Genomic DNA, 17972 nt, shown 5'->3' with positions numbered 1-17972 from the left:
CCAACTGTGGGTCAAAAATCCTGTTTTCAATCCAAGGTTGGTTTGAATCGCAGATGCGAAACCCAGGGATATAAAGAGCAAACTGTATATTTACTGAAAAAATCCACATATAAGTAGACCCATACAGTTCAAACCCATGTTGTTTAGAGGTCAGCTGTAATCTTTTTCTCAGCTTCTCCAAAGTAAGCTTTCTGAGGGGCAAACCACTGAAGTCACAGTTATCAAAATTACCAATACAACTGGTGGCAAAATAAACATACTCCAGGCCCAATATAAAAGAAACCAATGGAGTAAGGAAATTTCTGTGGTTCCAGAGCAGGAACTACTATCCACACATAGTCCTCCTTCCTCTGGAGCTGCCCTGAAGTCCAGAATGCTCCTTCCTACCAGGAACAGACTGGTGACTGCTGCAATTCACAAGAGTCTAGTTCTGAAATAAAAGCCTGATACTCAGACTTGAATCTCCTCTGTGGTCCCACTCAAGGTAGCAGAAAACTATCCTCCAAATGCCCCAATTTCATTCTAATTGTCACACAAACAAGATGCCAATGAAGAAAAGGAAGAATAATGTGGGGGGGAAAAAGAACTTCCGTATTTCTAACAACAAAGGTTTTCTATCTCTAATCCCCACTGTTCTCAGATTGTTGGTAATCACAGAACCAGAAGTAATAAAATGTTATACCTAGAAGGAGCCCTAGAGATCATCTAGTTAAAGCTTCTCATTTTATCCATGAGAGACTACTAACCAGAAAATATGTGAATGACCTACCCAAAGTCACACAGCTAGGACAGCCCAGAACTCAGACCTCTTTAATTTAATTATTTTTTTATTTTGAAAGTGCATTTATTAAAGATGGGGACAGTGAAACAAGGGCGGGCTTAGGACATAAGAAGCAAGAGGAGAGAGCCTAGGTGGACTAGTCTGGCTCTCTAGAAATGTTATAGGAAACAAATGAGCCTAGGCAGGGCTGCTTTAGCTCACTGGAAAGTCAGAGGATAGAAGGAGCAACAGGAGAGAGGACCTACGCAGGACTACTGAGGTTCACTGTAAGGTCAGAGGAAAGGGGGCCTTGGAAACGGGTTCAGAGGGTTAGCCCAAGAGGAGCTGCTGCTGCCCATTGCTCCCCTGGTTGCAGTATGCCTCTTTAATTGTAGATACTACTCTCTTAAACACTACAAAGAGTTCAGAACTGGAACTACTTCCAAAGGAGAAAATTGGCAGTCTGCTCCAGTTTGGGCAACTGGGTAATGGAGAGGGATGGCAAGAAAAAGAAAAGAAGACAAGCATTTGTCCATTACAGCTCCCATTCTACTTTGTGAAGGTTTTAAAAAAACACTACTGAGCTAAACATCATGTTAGTCCTATCATCTCTCCATCCAAATCCTTCTCAGTAAGAAACTGTTATCTTAGCTAAAGGTGAACACACAGAGCCCACATTTCTTCCTTCCAGCCCTGCCACCAAGTCTCTCCATGCTCTCAGAGATACCTCCTTCAGCATACGAAAAACCATGTCTCTTGAGAACTAAGTCAACTGCCTACCCTGAAAAGGGCCTTGCAGGAGCTTTCTGAGTTAGAAGGTGGCAAAGTAAAAATACCTGGTATAACACCTCCCAATTTTGCATTAAAATATTCATAAATGTTCATAAAAAGACAACTGCATGGTTAATTAAAACTAAGAAAGACCATACATCAAAATTTATAACTTCCTCATCAATAGAGAGAAATTGGGCACATTCCAGACTTTACCCTCTGGAGAAAAAATAAGAGGAACCGCATGACGAGAAAACAAATCCGGAGTCATCCCCACTGTCCAGGCCTAACTGCAGTGTGCAAGATGTGAGGACCAGCAAAAGATGGACTCTAACTGCTCAGGATGATCTTCACAGCCAGGCAGAATCCTACCTGTCCAGCCTACTTTTATCATGTTTTTCCCTATACTGAAAGACTACAATTTCCAGGAAGCACCAGGAAAGAAGGTAAAAGGGGGATTGCTTCCAGGTAAACATCTATCCTTAAGGCCCTTGAAATATTTATAGCCTTCCAATTAAAAACTCTTAATTTACGTAGTGCAGGTAGGCTCTGTTCCTTGCAATCTCCAACTAAACAGTCCAAAATTAACAGTGGTACAAAAATATGAAAAGAAATTCAGGCTCACTCCCTCTAAGAGGAAGTGAAGCAGGGTTAATACTCACGTGATAGGGAAGTTGACAATAGTTGGATTCTTCTCCACAAAGAAATTGTTCTTAGTGAACCTCTTAATACAAAAGATTAGATATGGAGGTAGCTTGGTGAGCTGGAAGCGCTTCAGAAAGTTCTCCTTGTAAGTCTTATATTCCTAGAAAGAAAATTATCAAATTAGTCCTCAAGTACCGGAGCAGGGGCATGAGTTTTGTTTCAGTCTGAGTTTTTTCATACAATTTTACCTTACACTTAGAATTCACAAGACACCTGACCCCAGAACCATGTACAAGGTTTAGGAAGAAGACTAAATTACCTCAACCGTGGGCTGTGTTTCAGCCAGCACATGATCATACTGTTGAACTCTAACTACAGAAATGTGGGTGTCTGTTTCTACAAGGGAAACAAAAATGTTAAGCGAAAAAGAGGATTTGTTAAAAGCTGCACAATTAAAACCATGAAAGTCTCAATTCGAAATAAGGAAGAACGTCCTGACCATCAGACTCATGCACCCATGGAAGAGGTACTTCTAAAGCAGTGAGGAACCCTCATCACTGGGGATATTCCAGCAGAGGTGTCAACACACTGCCCACGTTCCTTCCTCCTCAAAGATCCCGAGACTCATGGGTCAAGTACAGTCTGACAGGCAGCATTTACCTGAGGACTCACTCAGCATGTTCGAGGAGACAGAGTGGTGGAGGACCCAGGGCAACCTACCCAGCCCAAGAGGTTTAAAGGCTAGTGCACATAAATTTATTTATTTCCTAACACAACTTAGCACAATCAAAACTAAGAAACAGGCATAAAAAACTAATCATAATCAGAGAGGAAACACAAATGAGAACACTGCTCTCTGGAGTGGGTGAGTTCTGGAGTAACAACAGATCCCTTTCGGGGCGCCAAGTTTCCCAGAAAAATATTTTAATTTAAAATTAGGATTAAAAAAATGTTAGGATACAAATACTCCAAAACCACCTGATGATGACCTAAAATGTCAAGTAAGAGTTTCACTTTCAGCATTACAGCATAAGGAGCTCCAAAGAGCTGCTCACCAACAAAACTGGTAAAAATTATTTTTCAAAACTACCACCACCATTTAAATTCTCTGGAAAAGGTCCTAAGGGCATAGAGCAAATGAAGAAACATTTACTAAAGAAAATATTTTTCTCTACAATGTTACTAAAAGAAAATCTAATTCAGTAAGAAAAATGAGAGTCTGTGGTACCTGAACCCAAGACCTGTCCCTTCCTCTCCCTCCCCAGTGAGATGGAAAATCCTTTCCAGGCTGGTACAGCCAACAACACAGGGATCCCTCACCCTGGCTCCCAGAGGATTGTCTTCCCAGGAGAGACAGAATGTCAGCATTTCTCATCCTGCCTCCAGCTATTGTTTCTGAATCGAAGTTCCAACATGTGCCCAAAATACATGAAGCAATGGGAGGTCCCAGATGGCAGCTGCTCAGGAGTTGGCTGAACAAGCCCCTTCCCATGAGCAAACTCAAATATACATGTATATTGAAAACAATTACTCCTGTGAGACAACTGAGAGCTGCATGAACAGCTTCTGAACAACAAACAAGAGAAAGAAGAGACCTAACAGAAAAGGCTGGGAAACCATAGAAGCCCTTCAAAAGCTGCAGGAACTCTCTAGGCTAGAGGAGCTGGTGAGCGCTACTGTTTATATCCCCCCTACACTTTGATAGGCTGGGTGAGAGCTCTATTCAGGTGCTTTGGCCTACCTGCAAGAATATGCAGTGTTCCCAACTACATTGCCCAGAGCCTTCAGCCTCCAAACAAAGCAAGCAAGCAGGAACAACAGGATGTCACCACACATACCTAGTCTCCCTTCCAGGAGCTGCTCCAGCCCAGCAAGCTAGTGCCCCAGGTGCTATAAGAACCTGCCCCGCTGGAAGCACCTGCCCTGCTCCAACCAATTTCCCAAAACTACCCGACTCATAAAGCCTACACAGAAGTTGCTTCTTCACAAGACCACTTTCTGTACAACAAATAAGAGACTGTATACAGAAGGTTGGGGAGCTGCAGGAGCTCTCTAGGGACTGTGAAATTTCTCCGGGGTGAGAGGTACTGGTGAACGCATTGTTTACATGCCCACCTACCCTCGACAGGACAAGCAGGAGCTCTTTCCAGGTGCTCTGGCCTACCCGCAAGGTCACCGCAGCACATTCCTGGACACATCGCCTGGGACCATTTCAACCCTGAACAACCGGAGCAAGCAGGATCAACAGGACATTACTACATACACCTGGCCTTCCCACCCAGAGCCGCTCCAGCTCAGTAGGCCAGTGCCCCAGACACCTTAGGCACCCATTTGGCTCCTACCAGCAGGCCAAAACACACAGCACACACAGAGTACACAGAGGCTACTTCTACATAAGGCCACTTTTTCAAGACTGGAAGAGATAGCTATTTCATCTAATTCATATAAACAAACATACAAAGTCAAACAAAATGTATATAAGAATATCTCTTAAATGAAGCAATAAAAATCTCCAGAAAAAAACCCTAAGAAAACAGAAATAAGTAATTTGCCTGATAAAGAATTCAAAGAAATGGTCATAAGGGTGCTCACCAAAGTTGAGAGTGGAAGAGATGAATTTAGGGAGAACTTCAACAAGGAGTTACAAAATATAATAAAGAACTAAGCAGAGCTAAAGAATACAATAATTGCAATAAAAAAATATATATATATTAGAAGGAATCAACAGCAGATTAGCTAATATGAAGAACAGATATGCAACCTGGAACACCAACTAGTGAAAATCAATCAAACAGTACAGCAAAAAATAAAAAAACAATTTTTAAAAATGAGGCTTAAGATCTCTGGGATAACTTTAAGTACCCAAACATTAGCATTATAGGGGTCCCAGAAAAAGAAAGAAAGAAATGAAACTTTAGAAATAATGGCTAAAAACTTTCCTAATCTGGGAAAGGAAAGAGACATCCAGGTCTAGGAAACCCAGAAAGCTCCAAATAAGATGAATACAAGAGACCCACACCAAGACATATTGCATTTAAAATGGCAAAAGTTAAAGATAAAAAGACAGTCTTGAAGGAAGCAAGGGGAAAACAAAGAATTATATGCAAGGACACCCCATAAGGCTATCAGCTAATTTCTCAGCAGCAACTTGACAGGACAGAAAGGAGTGGCAGGGCATCTTTAAAGTACTAAAAGGAAAGGAACCCACAACCTAGACTATTTACTCAGCAAAGTTATCATTTAGAACTAAAGAGAGGTAAAGAGTTTCCCAGACAAGCAAAAACTGAAAGAATTTATCACCATTAAACCAGCTTTACAAGAAATGTTAAAAGGTCTCCTTTAAGCAGAAAAAGAAAGACCATAACCAGAAATAAGAAAATATGAGAAAGGAAAAAAACCTCAAAGGTAAAGTCAAACATTTAACAAAAACAGTGAAAGCTACTACTAAGGTCAAAAGAAAATAAGATCAAACTCAAACTACAATAAGTAGTAAGGAGATACACAATACAAAAAGATCTAAAACATGACATCTATAACAAAGGATGTGTGTGTGGGGGGTATAAAAATGTAGTCCTTATAGAATATATTCAAACTTAAATGCTTATCAGTTTAAAACAGACTGCTAAGATATAGACTGATATACATAAACCTCATAGTAACCACAAACTTACAACCTACAAAAAATACACAAATAATAAAGAAAAAGGAACCCAAACAAAACACTAAAGAAAACCAACAAACCACAAGAGATCAATAGAAGAAAGGAACAGAAGGGAACTATAAAAACAATGAACGAAATGACAATAAGTATGTAATTATCAATAATTACTTTAGATTCCAAGATGGAATCTAAAGATGGAGGCCGATTAAGTGGAAGCTACACTGACACTCTCCCAGGACCAAAATGGAATTACAACTAAAATACAGAAAAATCATCCTGAGTAATTAACTGAAGACGAGCTGGAGAGCAACCTCATAACCAAGGACAAAAAGTGGAGACTGCATAGAGACTGGTAGGAAGTGTGGAGGCTCAAGAGGGCTGGCCAGGCTCCCATAGGCAGCAGCTGAAGTTTTGAAGGAATATCTCAGCTGTGGGGGGTTTCCACTGAGAACTCTGGCATCTAAACCCTAAGCTGGGCTCCCCAGCCCAGAGCACCAGAACTGAGAAAGGTTCCCACATAACATCTGGCTGTGAAAAGCAGTGGGGTTTCTGTCTGCCAGGGAGAGATGACTGGAAATGCAGGCACCCTCTTAAAGGACCAACAGACAAGTTTCATGTGCAGCCACTCACCTTGGGCTCTGGCAGAGAGAGGGCAGAGTGGATTAGAGTGGTGTGAGGAGGATCCAGGGTTGTGGGCTCTGGAGATAGAGCTCAGACGGCACCCGTTTGGACTCCTGTGCTGAGTCATTCCCCCAGACTGCAGAAGATATCTTTCTCCGGCAGACATTAATTAACTATTCAGGCAACTTTTGCCTGGTTGGGGAAACAATCGTCCCACCCAAAGAACCTCTCAACCCACCCTATGGATTTACGCCTTGCAGTGGTCTACAGCCTGAGGCTTATAAAGGGACTAAGAATAACAATCAGCCTCTGGGTACTTTAAGTCTTTGCCCAATCTGCTCCTGGACCTGGGGCTTGGAAAAGCAGACCTTGGTGTGAATCTTGGTCCTTTCCAAATGCGCCCAGCTTCAGCAGAGGGAGCCACAAACTGTGGATTGTGGAAAGCTTCAAACAGGGTTCTCGAGGCCAGTCACAAACAACATCTGACATTGGTCTGCACCATAGACCATCCAAAAGACTGGGAGTCCTAGAAAATCTACCTAATACATAGAAACAACCCCAAACAGGTAGCCAAAATGGGGAGATAAAAATACAAGCCCTAATTGAAAGAACAAGAGAAGTCTCCAGGAGAAGAGATAAATGAAATGGAGATAAGCAGTCTGTCAGATACAGAGTTCAGAATGCTGATCATAAGGATGCTCAACAGCATGAGAAAAGATATAAAGGAAATTAAGAATGACACAGAAGAAATAAAAAATGCACTGGAAAGAATAAATAGCAGATTATACAAAGCTGAGGATCAGGTCAGCAAATTAGAAGACAGGGCAGAAAATGTCACTAAATCAGAGAACCAAAAAGAAAAAACAAAAAACAGGAGGACAGTTTAAGGGAGCTATGGGACAACATGAAACATAACGAAACATAGGCAATAGACTCTTTGACAACACTCTTAGCAATATCTTTTTGGATATGTCTCCTAGGGCAAGGGAAACAAAAGAAAAAATAAGCAAACGTAACTGCATCAAACTAAAAAGTTTTGCGCAGTGAAGGAAACCATCCTACTGAATGGGAGAAGATATTCGCAAATGATGCACCTGATATATATTTTGGGTTACTATCCAAAATATATAAGGAACTCATACAATTTGACACCAAAACAACAACAACAACAAACTCCATCCAATTAAAAAGTGAGCAGAAGACCTGCATACACTTCTCCAAAGAGGACATACAGGTGGCCAACAGACACGTGAAAAGATGCTCAATGTTACTAACCATCAGAGAAATGCAAATTAAAACCACAATGAGCTATCACTACACACCTGTCAGAATGGATATGATCAATAAATCAACAAACAACAAGTGCTGGTGAGGATGTAGGAAAAAGGTGAGGATGTATGCTGTTGGGTAGAATTGTATATTAGTACAGCCACTCTGGAAAACAGTACAGAGAATCCACAAAAAATTAAAAATAGAGCTGCCACTGACCCAACATTCCACTTCTGGGTAATTGTCTGAAGAAAACAAAAACACTAATTCAAAAAGATATACGTACCCCTATGTTCACTATAGCATTACCAGTAATAGCCAAGATAAGAAAGCAATTAGATGTCCATCAACAGAAGAATGAATGAAGATGATGTGATATTATTCAGCAATAAACAAAAATGAAATCTTACCATCTGCAACAATATGGATAAACCTACAGGTTATTATGTTAAGTGAAATAAGTCAGACAGAGAAAGTCAAATACTGTATGATTTCACTTATACGTGGACACTAAAAATGAAATAAAACAAATGAATAAACAAAACAGTACAAACAGATACGGAGAACAAGTTGGTAGTCGTCAAAGGGGAGAGGGTGATAGAACAGGAATGAAAAAAAGCAACAACAAAATACATAAAGCAAAAACTGACAAAAATGAGAGGAAAATATAAAATTCCTCTTTAGTAGGAATTTTCCCCACTTTTAACAGTGGACAGAACAACTAGGCAGAAAATCAACAAAGAAATAGATTTGAACAACATTACAACCAACGAAACCTAACAGATAAATATAAAACACTCCAACGGCTACAGCAAAATGCATATTCTTCCGAGGTACATGTGGAACATTCTCCAGGACAGACCATACGCTAGCCTACAAAATAAATCTCAACAGATTTAAAAGAAGACAAATAATACAAAGTATGTTCTCTGACCACAATGAAATGAAATTACAAATCAGCAACAGAAAGAAATTTGGGACATTCACAAACATGAGGAAATTAACACACTCCTAAATAACCAATGAAAAAAGAAATCAAAAGGGAAATTAGAAAAGAATTTGAGATTAATAAAAATGAAGGCAGAGCCCTGGCCAGGTGGCTCAGTTGGTTGGAGAGTTATCCCACACTCCAAAAGGTTGCCGGTTCAATCCCCAGTCGGGACATGTATATGAGGCAACCAATCAATCTCAATCTCTCTCTCTCACTAAAAATCAATAAAAACATATCCTCGGGTGAAGATCAATTAAAAAATTTAATATTTTTTTAAAAAGAGAGAGCCTGTTTAAAAAAAAAGCCCAGCCGGCATAGCTCAGCAGTTGAGCATCGAACTATGATCCAAGAGCTCGAGGTTCCATTCCTGGTCAGGGCACAATGCCCTGGTTGCAGGCTCAATCCCCAGTACAGGGCATGCGGGAGGCAGCCAATCAGTGACTCTCTCATCACTGATGTTTCCTGCTCTCTCTCTCCTTCTCCCTTCCTCTCTGAAATCAATAAAGACATATTTTTAAAAAATAATAAATTTTTAAAAAGAATCAACCAATGAATGCATAAATAAGTGGAACAACAAATCAATGTTTCTATCTCCCTCTCTCTCTGAAATAGATTTTTAAAAAACACCTAAATGATGTTACAGCCTAACTTACAATGGTTTCTCAGGAATTAATGAGAAAACATAGGGTAGTGGGGAGAATTTCACCATGGACATCAGTACCACATTCACATAGAAAGGAGCAATTTGGTTTTAGCTAAACAACACATTATATAATAGCACTGTCAATCATTTTTATTGGTTTCAAAGTTTTGCTTGAATACAGCTTGTGAGTTTGCTATAATTTTATACTTGCTTAAAAGTTGCAGGTGTGAGGAGCTTATACCAACACTTAAGTTTATACAAATTTAAGTAATATTATAGTAAAAATAAATTTAAATCAATACTGAGGGACCATGGGTATCTTAATATTAAGTTTGAACAATGATAAATAGGGATCAAGTGGCATAGTTGAAAAAGTCAGTTGAAAAATCTGAGTTTAGATTCCCAGTCCTGTCACTTAAAGCCAATAAAATAAGGAAACTGAGTTACATGAGCCCTAAGGCCTCTTTCACCTCCCAAAATGAAATGACATTTTAGGTATCGTTACCTATCTCTGTGCTTCTGTGTGTATGTACGTACATATACCTGCAGCCTGGGCTGCTGCGCCTGTACATGGTCGCCCAGTGCTTGTTTCTCTTATTATGCTTACTAACAGTTCCTGAAGACTTGGATGTTGGATGGCAACAGTAATATAAGTCAGGGGAAGTGTGTTTTAGAGACTTCTTGGGGTGGTTACCTAGCTCACAATTCTCCTTTCTTAAGGAAAGATCCCTGTTCACAGGGTCCTTAACCAGAAAGGACACCTGATCCAAGTGAGCCTTTCAACTCCCTCCTAGGAACCTGGAGCAGAGTGGCAGGGGCTGCGAGGTGGAGCAGCTGAGATCAGGTTAATGGCAGCCACTTTGGAGAAGCCCATCTCTCTAGTTCCTGTCATTCCCAAGTCCTGCTCAGTTCAACTCTTCCTAAGATCCCAAGAGATGCCTTCCAATAATGTTTCTCTTTTACTTTAACTAGTTTTTTGTTGGTATTTAGTATCTGAAAACAAAATAGTCTCCACTAATAAAGGATTAAACCTATCTAGGATGAAGAAAGAAATTAAACCAAGAAACAACTTGGTAGATAAAAAGACTTTTAACTCGATACAGTAAGAATAAATTATTTGCTTATTTATATTTTAGTTGGTTTTTTCCACTTTAATACTGATGTTATTTTTAAAGATGGGAATTTTTCCTACCTTTGTGAGTTTCTACTGTCCCACATACCCCTCCTTCCTCCATACTAACCAGAGGCAGAAGGTTTAAAGGGACATTTGAGAAATACAAGAGAGGGCACTATAACTCAAGTTAAGAGTTGGGGGAGATCAGCTAGAAACAGAACGGGGTCTGGGAGGCTCATCTAGGACGATATACTTCATAATAATTGCATTATATATGTGTGGCAATTTCCAAGTAAAAAAGAAAATTGAAAAGTCAAGAGAGAGAAAGGGGTATTAGCAGGGCAGGTCTGCTAATGGGCTACCTTCTCAGTGATGCCGTTGAACTTGGCCAGGATGTTGAAGAGCGGCACCTGGGGGATGATAAGCTGCTCCTTCTCGTCCTTGTAGAGGGGTGCGGTAGGCAGGTCCAGTGTGAGGTACATAAAGGTGGACTCCACCATGGTCTCCTGGTACTCATCATTATGAAGCAGCTGTTCTTTCTCTTCGGCTGGCTGAAAATGAATGGGGAAAAAGGAGGGAAGGAGTGTGAGCAGCAAGAGACCACCAGTTAGAAAGAAGCAAGGTTTCTGTTACATTTACACTGTGCTGCTTTTTATATTGAAATGAAGTCAACAGACTGGGCAGTTTCACCAATTCATCTTGATTAGATGAATGCAAGAATGGACAGGCTTCCATCTTCAGAGATTTTACTTAAATACTAGACTATTTTAAAAGCTTTTAAGTGATCTAGAAAGCTTACCTGAGCTTCTGAAAAAAACACACCAGCACTACCCAAAGGCCAGGCCACTTAAACCAACAGGCCCTTTCCAACCACTAACTCCCAGACTTAAGCTTACGAATGGACTAGGAACCTGAGGAACTACCACTTGGCAGGTGTTCTGTAGAACCTCTTCCTAGGGTAAGAGGCCACACTGGTTCTCTGAGCATCTCTGTCAACCTTATATCCCCTTAGGCAATATAAATCAGTCTGAGACTCGGGTTCAACCCACTCACCAGATCAGGATGAGGAAGCTTTTTAGTGAAAATCCTCATGGACCCCTGGAAAACATCAGTCACAATAGCTGTACAAACAGAAATCAAAATGTAAATTCTGTCAGGTTGGAAAGCATTTCCAAAATATAGTCCTTTAAGTTCTAAATTTCTGAAACAAATCAACACCTTCCAGCATAAGACCTAAAGCTGTCACTAAACACAGAAGTATCTTTGCAATGTATGCCACCATGGTACCTTTATAATTATTTGTGTAAATAATTTTATGCCTGTTTTCTTCACAAAACGCCCTTTGACCCTCTAGCACAGGTCCTGGCCCATAAGAGCATTTGAAATGAATGAATAATTTACAGAGTATGAAGATTTATGAATCACAAAAAAATTCACAAGCAAAACAAGATATGGCTGACCCTTCAACACAGGCAGATTTTTTCAATAAATACGTACAGTACTGTAAATGTATTTTCTCTTCCTTATGATTTTCTAAATAACATTTTCTTTTCTCTAACTTACTTTATTGAAAGAATACAGAATATAATATATATAACATACAAAATATGTGTTAATCGACTGTTTATGTTATTGGTAAGGTTTCCAGTCAACAGTAGGTGATTACCAGTTAAGTTTTTGAGGAATCAAATATACTCAGATTTGTCTGGCCAGTGTGGTTCAGTGGTTGAGCATCAACCTATGATCCAGGAGATGTCGGTTCAATTCCTGGTCAGGCTACATACCCAGGTTGCAGGCTCGATCCCCAGCAGAGGGCATGTAGGAGGCAGCCAATCAATGACTCTCTCTCATCACTGGTATTTCTCTCTCTCTCTCCCTCTCCCTTCCTCTCTGAAATCAATAAAAACATATATATGTGTGTGTGTGTGTGTATGTATATATGCAGATTTTCGACAGCACAGGGTTTTGGTGCTCCTAACCCTCATGTTGTTCAAGGGTCAACTGCACATTCAAGGAACTTCCCATGACCACAGGCTGCCTGCAGAGGGAGATAATGATTACCATGCGTTGGTAAAAGGAAAATGACAAACTAAAGAATGGAACAGAACAGAACCAAAGAAATAAGAAAGAAAGCACAACATGGTTCTGTAATCCTTAAGGACACAAGTCAGAGAACTCAGAGGATGTGTGCAGGCTGAGGACACTTGGTAGAGGTGCAGGGCCATCCAGGAGGAGGAACACTAGGCCACAATCCCACATCAAGAAACATCAACACCACCAGAACACAGAAAAAAGACAAGAAGAAAGCTGCATTAGGACTCCAAAGTTATTCACCTAGCTCAGCAGTCTCTGAGCTAACTGGCATTCATAAAAAATGTCTAGCTATTGCTAAGCCAACATGGATGCTAAGGAGCACAGGAACTTAAAGTCTGAAAATCTGAATGGAAGGCAGCCTCATTTCTCCAAGTAGAGGCTCAGGACAAGGAACTAGCTTTCAGTCTGCATTATGAGTCAACTTACAAGCCAGGCAAAACACCCACAGAGTCCTCCTCGCATTAGCTTTAGTAATCTACAATGCACTGCCCAGCCCCTCAGGGCCAGGATTTCTAGAGCACAATTACATCCATTTCCATTTATTAAAAATTCTAGTGGCTATAACTATATTCTGATAAAGAAAAATATAGCCTGTATCCATAGATAACACCCCAACACAAAAAGATTAAACAGCTCATTACAAAAGGATGGGATGTTGCAAAGTGTTCTTAAAAGGAAGCAAACAAAAAAGAGCTCCCTTTTACAAAATGACATGACTTACTCTTCTTTTTCTTCTTTGTGCCCCCCAGAGCTGAGTGCAGAGCATTCAGAAACCAAGACAAAAAGTCTACTCCATCCCCTGGAAAAGAAGGGAGAGACATGTTGAAGGTGGGAGGCAGTATGATAACCCAAACCACGCACTGGCTGGCCTGACTCCATGTTCCTGCTTTCTTCCTTCCTCTTGGGCCACGCCATCCTGTCCCCTGGACATCCTCCTCTATCTGGACATTAAATGCTCAAGGTCAAACCCCTAAGTTTTCTGATCTTAACTCTCTCCAGAGGCTCTCTGATCTAACCAGGACCTTCAATTATCATCTCTACTCCAAACATGTATCTCATTACCCACCAAAAGCCATTATTGAACTTCCCCTCTAAGTCACTCAGCCAAAATGTTTTTAAACATGTATCTGATGTCATATCTTTGCTTAACAGCCTTCACTGACTCCCTGTTATTGTCAGGATATAACCCAAGCTCCTTATAGTGGCATATAAACCTGGCAATTACAATGTGGTCCCTCCCTCCCAGCCTCCACTCAGCTTTCAGCCTTCTCCCCTGGAATCCAAGGGTCCAGCTAACTGCAGTCCTCTGGCTTGGCCAGGCACCTCCATGCATCTGTCCGCAGTGTCCTCTCTACCTGGAATGCCCCTGACCTGTCTCCCCCTCTACCTAAAACTCAGGTGTCTGTCTCTTCCTCCACTCTGGTGCCCAGCCCACCTCGAACATGTTCCAATGGGGTCCTTGTTCCATGCTCCCTCCCACAGAGCATACTTTGCTTCCTCTATCACAGTACTTAATACCCTGTAATCACTTTTTTACATAACTGTCCTAGAAGAAGGAAATTGTGTTTCTTATCCCTGCAGCTCTAAAACCCATTAGCACCATGAATGAATGGTGTATAAACTGACATGGATGCTAGAAGATACTACAGGAGATTCAGGTACAAAGAGCGACAAAGTGTCCACTTTACTCCCGTGGCAATAATTAATTGGGTTTGGAGGGATGAAAACAGTCAAAATAGTTCATCAAAATATTCTATTCCCCAACATGACAAAATGAGTAGCAAAGGTGGCAGGTGCTTAATAAGGGTTGGTGTCATTTCCCAGCTTCCTGGTCTTCACCTGAGCCAAACATGTTAGTTTACCAAGTCAGACAGACTTTCTAGCCACCTGAAATCTCTTGGGAATCTAATCAGGGCAGGTTGATGAAAGAGTGTGGAAACTAACCACATTATCCATTGGACACTTACTCTAGCTACTTACTCTAAGGTTCAATGCAAGGTCGAATTTGTTCATCAAACTAGTTTTGCTGCCCCAAAGTCAAATAATATGAATGAGTTCTCCTTACCTTGCTTGGTGATCTGAAAAGTCTTCTTGCTGCAAAGGACAACAGCCTGAAGCATCTCATGGGGAGAGACATGTGCCTTGAAATTTCGAGGGTTCCAGAGCTTTCTCATCAGCTCTCCAAAACGCTGGACCAACAAGAACATGATATCTCCTGGAGGACGTTTGATGTTCTTATAATTGTCTTCTTCCAGGAAGTAGTTCCGAAGAGGAGGAACATTAGACAGAGCCTGGAAGTCAAACACTCTGATTAATCCAAAGCTGTTTTACAAGGCCCCAGTGAGCCAAGCTCTTCCAACTAAAGTTCTTCTAATAGAGCTGTGCCTGCAAACATATTTTTTTTAAAATGCATCACTAGCATGTGCATTTCCTATTGGGTATTGCCAGGCCACAAGCAGATTCTCTCTCTCATTCCCTGGCAGCTCCAGAGGCCAGAAAAGGCCTCACCATTTGGCAGTAAACAAATACTCAAGTAGAGTCCTCTGTAAGACTTGGGGTCCAGGGACCGTCTGACTGCATTCTATCAGAGGTAGTCACTGCTTGGCTGACCTCCACAGTATTCCCCTGCCACGTCTCTCCCTCACTATTCCTTTTTTTTTGGTCCTCACCAGAGAATATTTTTTCCATTGCTTTTCAGAGAGTGGAGCTGGGGGACAGACTGGCTGCCTCTCACACTTGCCCCGACCAGGGCTGGGGATCAAACCTACATGACATACATGCCACGGGCAGACACTCTAACCACTGAGCAAAAGAACTATTCCCTTCTTGAGCCTACCTGAAGGACAGCGTTGGCATAGTCGTTGGCCTTTATGTTATTCAGGCCCACGATACCTGGCAGGTAAGTGGTGCCATCATATGCCCGGGACAATTTGGCTTGCTTGTCCAAGTTTGCAATCTGTTGCTTTGTGAAAGTGGGCTTCAACACATACTGCAAAGCAAAAGAAAAGTTTGTTGTTTAGGGTTGTCTACAGAGTTGACAAGGTATATATGGAACAGCAATTTCTGCCAAAAACAAAAAACCTTTGGTCAGGAACGTCTCACCACACACACACAGAGCTCCCAAAAATAGGTATAAAGACTGAGGTAACATTGAATAGGCCCTCTCCACATTACTAATCTAGAAGGGGATCTCTGTGTTTAACCCAAAATTACTGAATCTCAGGTTTCTCCTCAAACCTCAGGTTCAGCCAATCCCATGACAAATCACTGAGAGAAGCTGCAGGACACTCAAGTCTCTGCAGGCAGCAGGGGTCAGAGCCAGCACACAGACCTGGTGCAAAGCAGGAGCACCTCCACCCCAATGTGCAAGACTGAGACCGCATGACTCCTGGGGTTTGGAGGGGCAGGATCAGGTCCTTCCCGGCCTAGTACTACATGTGTCATGTCACAAGTTGGACAGAGGTCGCCACAGAGTCTCTTTGAAACCTTGAATTTATTTCAGTTTCTCCCTCTGTAAATACTGTCCATAACCACTTTAACTTCAACTATTAATATGTCTATAAAAGTTATAAAAGTAGCATAAATAGCATTTCAAACACTCTGAACACCAAGCTTTCCTTGAAAAGAGAGCATTCAGCACAATGAACATGCAGCCACTTTCTGAAGAGGAAAATAATCATCAAAAGTTCCAACACTAATCAAAGCCCAAGGGGACTAGCCATGCTTTCCACTTGAGTACAGTGACTCTTGGCACGGGGCACAAACAGGAGCCCAGAGGTGGGGCAAGTTGGCCATTCTGGCCACAGAATGTCAAAAGTAGCTCGGAGCGGGAATGCAGCTTGGTATGCACCGCCCTATGCCAGCCCAGTGCACATCCTTATTCCAAGTGTGGAAAGATAACTGATTTCATAAAAATGCTTTCACCCCAATTATTAAGTAGCCGTATTTTTCAGTCCCAACCCTCAACATTAAAAGCAGAAATGATGGCCAGGTTGCAGACCATAGGCCGTAATTATGAATCCTGACCTCCTTACTTGGTTTCCCTGGTTCTCCCAAAGGGAAAGAAACCTCTTCAAGACCAACAGGCTAAGAGTCTTCCCTGGGTGGGCGGATCCCAGAATCCCTGGGACGGCTCTCAGAAGAACTGGTTCCAAACCAGCCCTCTAGGACACGCACCGTGATATCCTCCAGCGAGGAATCAATGATCTCATAGTTGTCAGGAAGGCAGTAAAACTTGAGGGTGTGGAGGTTGAGGAAGACATGGTGGCTAAACTGCACACTATGAATGTAGGCATGAGACTTCAAACCCCGGCCTGTAAGGAAAGATGAAAGGCTGTAGAGAAAAGGGCATATTCCAGAAAGGCAAAGATCAAATTTTTTAGTTTCCTTTCATTGTTTTATACTGGATCATGTTAATATTAGCAAAAAATACTATGCCATCTATGAAATTAATCTCCCACATGAACTTCTCTCATCACAAATGTCAGCAAAAGCCCGGACAGGTGTGGCTCAGTGGTTGAGCATTGACCTAGGATCCAGGAGATCAAGGTTCAATTCCTGGTCAGGGCACATGCTGGGTTGCAGGCTCGATCCCCAGTCGGAGGCATGCATCACTGATGTTTTTCTCTCTCTCTCCCTCTCCCTTCCTCTCTGAAATCAATAAAGATATATTAAAAAAAAAAAAAAAATTAGCAAAAAAGAAGAGCACAGTAGTTACTTTAGCTGGCATACAGTATTAGTTGGGGAAACTACTTTCATATGTACAAATATGAAATACATATGTGTGCATGTATATATACATACATGAATTATTTTCATATATTAACAAAAATTAGGAACATCTATGTATATATTAACATATAACATATGCACATATATACACAAATATGCACATATACATATCCTGTGACAGTCCACCATCACTCAGTCCTGACTTTCCAACTGCCTACATTCAGGACAATCCTGCACCTAACATGCCTTTGTTCATTGTTGGCACTTATTTCTAGAATCTCTCTCCCTTAACTCATTGAAAACCTTTAGATCCTGCCAGTTTAAGTCCCACCTCCGCCACCTCCATGAACTCAACACAAACACTCCAGCTAATAATGATCTTTGTATATTTCAACTCCCATTCTCCTTATTTACACTCCATGCCACACAGTCTAGCAGTAATCTTTACAGTTTTATAATAGAGTTTGCTAAATGTTTTTGTGTTAACCTTGACTGAAAGATCCTTCTAGGAACAAGGAATGTAGTTTATATTTCTCTTGAATCCTGCACTGTATTACGTACATAGCATTTATTTGTTCTGAATGAACTGAAATAATAATTTCCAGAAAAGAACAGAATGAAAAAATCCTTAGAGCCAAAGGATTCTCAGAAAAAGACTAAGTATAGAAAACA

At 41.2% G+C, this 17972-nt stretch overlaps 1 protein-coding gene across 1 annotated transcript in view; it reads right to left on the bottom strand.

Moving 5' to 3' along the window:
- USP39 (ubiquitin specific peptidase 39) overlaps window positions 1-17972 on the bottom strand; it is a 28735-nt gene that overhangs the window by 5960 nt on the left and 4803 nt on the right. Inside the window, exons 4-10 of the mRNA XM_087823670.1 lie at window positions 16746-16882; window positions 15406-15558; window positions 14635-14860; window positions 13291-13368; window positions 11529-11596; window positions 10838-11026; window positions 2194-2336 (exon numbers count right to left, since the gene is read on the bottom strand). Of these exons, the coding sequence (XP_087679796.1) occupies window positions 2194-2336; window positions 10838-11026; window positions 11529-11596; window positions 13291-13368; window positions 14635-14860; window positions 15406-15558; window positions 16746-16882 (994 nt within the window). The remainder of the gene's footprint in view (window positions 1-2193; window positions 2337-10837; window positions 11027-11528; window positions 11597-13290; window positions 13369-14634; window positions 14861-15405; window positions 15559-16745; window positions 16883-17972) is intronic.

This window comes from Miniopterus natalensis, chromosome 13 (genome assembly GCF_054644295.1).
Source record: "Miniopterus natalensis isolate mMinNat1 chromosome 13, mMinNat1.hap1, whole genome shotgun sequence".
In the NCBI taxonomy this organism is placed as follows: Eukaryota; Metazoa; Chordata; class Mammalia; order Chiroptera; family Miniopteridae; genus Miniopterus; species Miniopterus natalensis.
Note: the sequence above shows the minus strand (reverse complement) of the source record. Positions and strands in the feature narration are given on the sequence as shown.